Below are 8,475 nucleotides of genomic sequence, written 5' to 3'. Positions count from 1 at the left end.
TAAGGTTATTTACCACATTTCAAAATAATGTTCGTGTATAAATATGATAAAAACAAAATTTGTGTAAGATTGATAAAAAGAATTACTTATTTACATTTATTTATTTTTTTATGGAAATTTAAAAAAATTCCTTACAGTTGTTTAATTTGATTATTGTAGTTTTTAGCTTTTTTTTCAGAGATTTTCGTTGTTTAAACTTAATTGTGATTCGTTTCTGTAAACTATTTTGTTAAATAAATAGGAGCCACGATATGTTATTGAGAATTTTGAGAGTCTTGTTGTTTCAAAAGGTATCTTAAAGTTGTCCGTTGCTCTTGTATTGTATTTATTTATATTGTTTTTAAAAAAGTGTGCTGTAAAATGTTCTAGAACCAGACTTGGTTTATATTTAAACATGAAAAGTATATTTTGAAAAATATTTATTTGAAATATATTTAGTGCGTTCAATTGTTCCAGTAAGGGTTGAGCATGACTAAATTTGTTGTTGTTGTATACTAGTCTTGAAGCGTGTTTTTGACGTAAGTAAAGTGGTTCTAATTTAGATTTGTGGGTACTGCTACATGCTATATTGGCATACGTGAGATAGCTATATATGAATGAAAAGTAGATAAGTTTTAGACTTTTTTGTGACAAAAATGGTCTTGGCTTGTAAAATAAATCTATGTTCTTTGTTATTTTTGTGTTTATGTAGTTTATGCGGGGTTTCCAGGAGATGTGTTTATCAATTAGAACTCCTAAAAACTTTGTATTCAGAGCTCTTTTGATGGTTATATTTTCTAAATTAATTGTTGGTAGGTTCAGGAGTATTTTTTTAATTTGTCGATTAGAGTGAAATAGTATATACTTAGTTTTTTCTATATTGAGTGACAGTTTATTTGATTTAAACCATATAATAACTTTTTTTAGTTCAACATTTTTTTTTCAAAGAGGTCTTCCATTGTCTTTGATGAGTAAAATAAGTTTGTATCGTCGGCAAACATTATAGTTTTAAAGATATTAGAGGCGTTTGGAAGATCGTTTATATAAATAAGAAACAAAAGAGAAGCGAGAATGGAACCTTGGGGTACACCACATTTTGTTTTTAGTAAATTTGAGTTGCTTTTTCTAACACACTGTTTAAAAACTACTTTAATAACACACTGTTGTCTGTTATTAAAGTAGTTTTTAAACAAATTTAAAGCTTGATTTTTTATACCATAGTTTTTCATTTTTGTTAGTTAAATCTCATGGTTGACTGTGTCAAATGCCTTTGACAAATCAATAAAGATCCTTAATGTGAATTTTTTTTTTAAATGATCTACTTATTCTATTTAAGAGGTCAAGAATTTCATGCTCAGTTGAGTCTAGCCTTTGAAAACCATATTGACCTTTATTGATAATTTTGTTAGTTTTTAAATATTCATTTCTAATATTTTCAATACACAGTTCTAGAAGTTTTTGGTTTCTCCTGATTTATAGATTGGTATAATTTTAGAGATTTTTAGTTTATCGGGTACAATACATGTTGAAACTGATGAATTAAATACTTAGTAAATTGGATTACGTATCTTCTCAAAAACATCTGACACTACTTTGCAAGTGATATCATCGATTCCTGGGGACTTTATTTTAAGTGATTTAATAGCTATTTCAAGTTCGTCTTGATTTACTTCATTAAAATTTAAAGATCAGTATGAGCCTGTTAAGTAACTTTTTAATGTATTATTTGGGCATTGTATTTTCGATGCAAGATCAACATCATTGTTCGCAAAGTAGTTGTTAAATTTATTAGAATTATCTCGCTTGTTGTTTGATTCACTTTCATTAATTATTACTTTAGAAGGCATTTTGTTAATATTAAAATTACTTTTACCAATTATTTCCTTCATAATGTCCCATGTCTTTTTTAAGTCACCATTAAATTTTTGTATTTGATTAGAATAATATAAAATTTTTTGCGTTTTTGTTTATTTTTTCAAATAGGTTTTTGTATTGCTTGTAGGGGAATAGGTTCGCTTCGCTTCTATTTATTAAGTATTTTACGTATAGTTTTTGTTTTGAGGATTTTATTTCTATTGTTATCCATGGACAGTTTAAATATTTTGCTTTAATTTCTTTTTCTTGAATTGGAAAACTTTTATTATATTATAGGATAAATAAATTTATAAAGTTAATGTACGCAGAGATTGTGTTTCCTTGGTCACATTCTTGGTAGACCTTTAGCCAATTTGTTGCCGATAGCAAGTCCTTAAATTTTTGAGTAGACGTTTCATCGATAATTCTTTTATAACATAAGATTTTTGAATTATTAATTTTTGTGGAATTTTGTTTCAAAGAGAAGTATCTTGGAAAGTGATCTGAAATATCTGTTTTTATTATTCCTGATTTTAGAGAAGGATCTTGTATTGAGTTTGTTAATATATTGTCAATAGCAGTAATAGATTTGAAAGTTACCCTGGAAGGGAAAGTTTTTTAATTTGTCTATATTAACAAGTAAACTTCTGATGTTTATGTGTATTACCGTAAATTTATTTATAGTGGTTTTAAGTTCAAATTTAAAATTTTGTAAATCAAAATATGCAGAATCGGAGTATTTTTCGTTTAATAAACTTAAGTCGTCCTAATGGATGCGTGGTAAAGATTTATTAGCAATTTCAAAGATATTCAAACGCAACGTGTCAAAGTCTATTGTTTCATTACCCATAACGATTTTTTAGATAATAAAAACTTGTTGTAAATCCAGGAACTGCCTCCCTTCCTTCCAGAAAAACAATGACATGTTGACACAGATGTTTATAATCATTTCTGGGGAAAGTATGAAGTTCCAGAGTTTTTTTGCAAAAAGATAAACTTTTTTTAGTCATATCTTCTAATGGAGTTCCACTAACTTCGCACCATGGAAACTTTGATAACTGATCCATATTTTGAACATTTTCATAATGCATTGGCCAAGCAGTTTTGAATCTCGTATATATAGATTTTGATGGACCTTTGCTTTCTATTTTAGTGATTGCATTTATTGGATATAAAATATGTCGTTCTTGAGAATGTTTTCTGCAAAATAGCCTTAACAGAGGTCGATTTAAAAGTTCTTCTAAAATACTTATACAACCATTATTACAACCAGTGTTGCATGCTGTTGTATCAGCACAAATTCCAATTTTAAAGCTTTCAATTCAAAACTTTTTTATAACATTTAAACATGCCAATGCTTGATCATATCCTTTTCCATATTGACATTCAACTATGCCTAGCAGCTCATCCTCTTGTTTTCCATTTGTATTTAAATCCCAGTCTGGACTCGTAACAACAATAGCTAGGCGTTCGTTTACTTCAGAAATATAGTCTTCATTAAAAGCCGTAACTTGTATCAATGGGCAAAATTAAATTACTACTTTTACATTTTTATTTTATTTTTTCCTTAATTAATTCTAGTTCACTTAAATATAAGTCTTTTTTTATTTTTTCTACTTTTGTCTTTGAAAGTTTTACTTTATTATGATTTATATTTCCACATCTTAAAAATAATGGTAATAATCCTGTCTGTACTCCAACAGAAATTCCAAAACGCCCACAAAAATTAATTTCATACAGGATTTTGTGTTTACGTTTTTTTGAACGATATGATACCAGTTTCAAAAAAAAGGAAGAGGGGGGAGGGGAGAGAAACTGCAGTAGCGCCGCACTCTCCTACATTCTCTCCAAATCAGTAATATATCTGGTCTTCGTTATTTTGAAAAGTCAAAACCTCAATTTGAGTCATAGTATTATTTGCTTCCCGTTTTGGAAGCACTTTTATAGATTCGATAAAGATTTATTAATTAGTTGTATAGTATAAGAAATAAATAAGAAAAAAAATAAACTTTAAAAAAACTAATAAGCCAAATTTTAGCAGAAAAAAAAAGCATGGAGTGGCATAGTTCCAAAGAATGTTGATGTTGTTGATAATTCTTGTATTAAATCTCAATGTTCAAGTGAAAGAAAAATTTCTTCAAAAGCAATAACTGAATTTTCTGCTTGTTCTTCTCCACAAATAGAAGACTATTTTATCATTGTGCATTTTTATCTACTCAAAAAAATTTTGCAAACTCTTTATGTCCCGAATGTTTTTGCATTGTTGTAGAAGGTGATATATTTATGGGTTTTCTCATGTTCTGACAATAAACTCTAATATTTTTTCATGGAATAAAATAATACCTCCGCAGAAATAAAAAAGAAAGAGGAAAGTACGTTCTGTAATAGGTTTTTCGCGAAAGTGGCTATGGTTTTTCATCAATAAATACATTTGTATCTTTAACAAATTTTAAATGTTCTACAAAAAATGGATTTTGTTGCATCATTAAAAAAGTTATGAAATCTTGCATGCATGCAGCAGCAATGGAAGTTCCTCATATTGAAACTGTCAAAGATAATCTATGTGTTTGAATATCAATTGATGGGTTATTACAAAAGAAAATACAACTGATTATAATCATTGGAAAATTAATCATCTGCCAAGTTAACCCAAATGGGTCATCAGGTTCAATGGAATCGGCTGGGGCAGTTGACATTTTTAAGCGTAAAGTTAGAATGTATGACTCATATCAAATAACAATTAGGTACTTGATTGTGTCACATTGTTAAGTCTCATAAACACACAGAAACACTTCTCTCAGGAAATAGGAAACTTACTGAAAATTGCATTAACTCAATGCAGCACTTTTTTGGTTGTGCTATTAGAAATAACTTTGATAATCTGTATGCAATGAAGAAAGCTGTTTTTGCAATAGTTTTCATTTTACAGATATTTCAAATCCTAAGCGAAATCAGTGATGTGCACAAAATGATTTATTTTGGTGTAAATATTGGACTATTAGTAAAGCTAACAAACCAAATATATTTATCAATTCTCTATCAATCAAAAATCTCATTATGCTCATTTTTATGGACTTACAGAAACATGAATTACCGTTGAAATGTATGCTTAGTCAAATACAAAATTCAAGTAAAACGCTTAATTCACTGATATGGTCTAGGTTCTATAAAATCGTATTTGTTAGTAATGATTTTTTAGAAATGGGTGTAAACTCTGCTATTTTAGGTTACAATGATGATAGAAATGGTGTGTTAAAAAGTATTACAGCATTTTGATATACAAGGGAATGTTACACAATCTACAACAAGTTTAGCAGACAATCTAAGAACAAAACAAACGAAACAAAAGACTACTAATACAGTAAAAAAACTAAGAACAATCAAAAAAGACTTCAATAAAATTCTAAAAGTAAAAGAACCTCAAGACCCATATGTTTCAGGAGGATTTTAACATGATTTTACTGCTTAAATATTATTTTTCATTTATTTCGTACTTATTTTTGTATTTTCTGCAAAGCTTTTGTTCTGAAATTTTGAGGACATATTCTCAAGAACATTAAAGTTCATTTGACAGATAGGTCTTTATTTTATTATTTTTAAAACTTATTATTTTAAGTTTTCACTTCTTCAAACTGCCTCTAAATAATATGAATTTTAACTTAATTTTAAAAAAAGGTAAAACATTTTTACAAATAAAAGAACTAATTAAAAATCTACCTGTCAAATGGAATAAGATCTGATTTTAAGTTTAACCTAGTTATCTAGGTTAAACTTAAAAACCATAAATCAAACTTTGCAGATCTGTTTTGAAATCTTAAGAATTAGGTGTTTTTTCACACTCTTTTCTTTTTATTTATTCACCTCTTCAAGGTTGAGAAGGTCACTACAGTCAAGGAGGCCCCTTATGTGGTTACAACCCTCTCTCAACTGTATAACTCCGAAACGCAAACCTCAACAAACAAGGCTGCTGTGCGGAGAAACAAGTTAAGTGCGGTACTACCAGGGACGTGGTGGGGATCAAACTCTGAACTTCACGCCTATGAGGCAAGCGCTCTAACACTACACCACTACCACTTTTTGCACCATTATGGACTTTTGGTAAAGTTTTTTAAATTTATTTCTTTGTAAAAACATTTAATTTTTTTATTGATAGCATTTCTGCATATTTTTTACTTTTTCATAAAAAGTGTCTTTTTTGTGCTCTACCACCTTAAAAATATATAGAAAGTATTTTACAAACATCAATAAAAATTCCATTGAAATCTCTCTGAGTTGGTTTTACAAAATAATACTTTTCAAAGAAGAATTGTTTAAGGACATCTAAAATGTCAAAATCAACGTTGGAAATATTTGAAGTGATCATTTTAATATCAATTGACATTTGTGCTTTGACTGGTAACTGTATGATTATACTTGCATTCATAATTGGTCCTAAATCTTTAAAGACACTAACCAACTACTTTGTTGTTAATCTGGCTGTGGCTGATTTAATGGTAGCGATTTTGCCGCTCCCTTTCTGGATTGCATATCACATTGGTAGGTGCAAAATATAGTTTGATTTATTTATTTGCATCAGTTTTTAAAACAGTTTTTGAATAAATTAGAATAAGAATAATGTTTGCTTTTGGCCTAAAAGTTATTTTTTAATCTCAATATATATATATATATATATATATATATATATATATATATATATATATATATATATATATATATATATATATATTTATATATATATATTATATATATATATATATATAAAGTCAATTATATATATATATATATATATATATATATATATATATATATATATATATATATATATATATATATATATATATATATATATATATATATATATATATATATATGGAAGCGAAGATGTTTAAAAATATATATATAAATAATTTGTTATTTTAGATTACAATATTATCAATAGAAATGCAGTATATTTCTTTATTACGACGGACGTTCTCTTCGGAATTACATCAATATTAAGTCTGACTGCCATCAGTTTAGAACGAATGTTTGCTGTTAAATTTCCAACTCGTCATTTTAAATTGTCGTCAGCTTTGGTTTTTATTGTAATTGCATTTACATGGTTTATTGGAATTGTTTTCTCAGTTACACAATTTTTTATATCATTTCAAAATATAAGATGGTATATCGCTTTTTTACTGGTATTTGCTTATATTTTTCCTTTATTTATAATTGTTGTTTCTTACTGTATTATATTTTACGCAATTCGGATGATGAGAGATAACAGCAATCAAGACGGAAAAACTAAACAGGAGCTACGAGTTGCCAAGACTATATCTGTAATAATTGGATTGTTTCTTATTTGTTGGAGTCCTTTCTTTATTTTAAACACGGTACACCTATTTTGCAAAGATGTTCATTGTAGCATGCTACCATTATGGTTAATCAACATCGCTAAAATCTTGCATTACAGTAACAGCATGATGAATTTCTTTGTTTACGGATACCGAAGCCCAGATTTTCGTCATGTATTTCGGGCATTTTTGAAATGCCGTTTAAGTCTTATGCAAGGCAGAGAACGCTCATTATCCGAAAGCATAAATCTTGAACAAAGTTCTTCATTCAAAAGAGAAAGAAATATTGAAAATAGTGAAGAGGTCTTGGTCACGCTTGCGTCTGACGAAATTTAAATGCTTAATGCACATGTCAAACAACTTTTTATTTAAATTTTTTTTTTTTTTCGCAACACATATTGGAAACGAGTTTTGTAAACAAACAAAAGTTCATTATCCAAAAGCAATTAAGCTAGTTTAACTATAGTTCGGTTCTTTTAAAACTGTCTCAAAATTATCATAAATTATCATAGCGAAATTTGAATAAAATCTGAATTTAGACAATTGCTGCTGACATTGCATTATTTGTCCTAAAGTTTTTATTATTTATTCTAGTTGTTGCTGTAACAAAAAACCGTTTTTAGAAATAAACCACCCAAGCTATAAACAAGCTTTTGTTGTTGTTTTTAAGATTATTGTTGTTGATGTTGCAGTTGTTGGGTTTATTTTTGATAGAAACATTTATTAGCATATTTCAGAATTTATTAGCACATTTTAGAAATTTTCTTTAGCGCGTTTTACTTAGAGAAATTTTGCGTTGTCTGTGTATAGTTGGCGCAAATATTTTGCAAACTTTTGAAGTAATCTTATGTATTAATAACGCGCGCCAATATCTAGAATTTTTGTCAATATTAACATGGATTTTGAGGTTATTGTACGTCTAACAGCTGTGCACTGGTGCTTTAAAAACATAAATAATACCAATTAGTTCAGTGCTTAAAAAGAATTGATGGAGGTATATTAAATGTTTTTCCGAGACGCTACAGCGTCTCTGAGAAAAAAAATAATTTTACTATAGTAAAATTATTTTGCGTCAAAATAGTTTTACTATAGTAAAATTATTTTGACGCAAATCAATTTATTTACAATAAATTAATACTAAATCAAATTATTTACAATAATTTGAGAATCAAATTGTTTACAATAATTTAAGAATCAAATTATTTACAATAATTTGATAATCAAATTGTTTACAATAATTTGAGAATCAAATTATTTATAATAATTTTAGAATCAAATTATTGACAATAATTTGAGAATCAAATTATTG

The 8,475-nt window shown here is 27.6% G+C and overlaps 1 protein-coding gene across 2 annotated transcripts; it reads left to right on the top strand.

The window, feature by feature from the left end:
• Positions 1-369: 369 nt before the first annotated feature.
• LOC136087355 (adenosine receptor A2a-like) lies at positions 370-7,835 on the top strand. Of its 2 annotated transcripts, XM_065809865.1 has the most exons (4): positions 370-4,963; positions 5,060-5,931; positions 6,058-6,369; positions 6,754-7,835. In XM_065809865.1, exons 3-4 carry the CDS (start codon positions 6,159-6,161, stop codon positions 7,500-7,502), a joined length of 960 nt encoding a protein of 319 aa, XP_065665937.1. In that variant the 5' UTR covers positions 370-4,963; positions 5,060-5,931; positions 6,058-6,158; the 3' UTR covers positions 7,503-7,835. The 2 variants fall into 2 exon arrangements, with proteins under 2 accessions (XP_065665937.1, XP_065665936.1); XM_065809864.1 differs by lacking the exons at positions 370-4,963; positions 5,060-5,931 and having other exon boundaries at positions 5,958-6,369.
• The last annotated feature ends 640 nt before the right edge of the window (positions 7,836-8,475 follow it).

Source organism: Hydra vulgaris, chromosome 11 (assembly GCF_038396675.1).
Source record: "Hydra vulgaris chromosome 11, alternate assembly HydraT2T_AEP".
In the NCBI taxonomy this organism is placed as follows: domain Eukaryota; kingdom Metazoa; phylum Cnidaria; class Hydrozoa; order Anthoathecata; family Hydridae; genus Hydra; species Hydra vulgaris.
The sequence above is the reverse complement of the archived record's forward strand: the minus strand, read 5'-3'. Positions and strand labels throughout refer to the sequence as shown.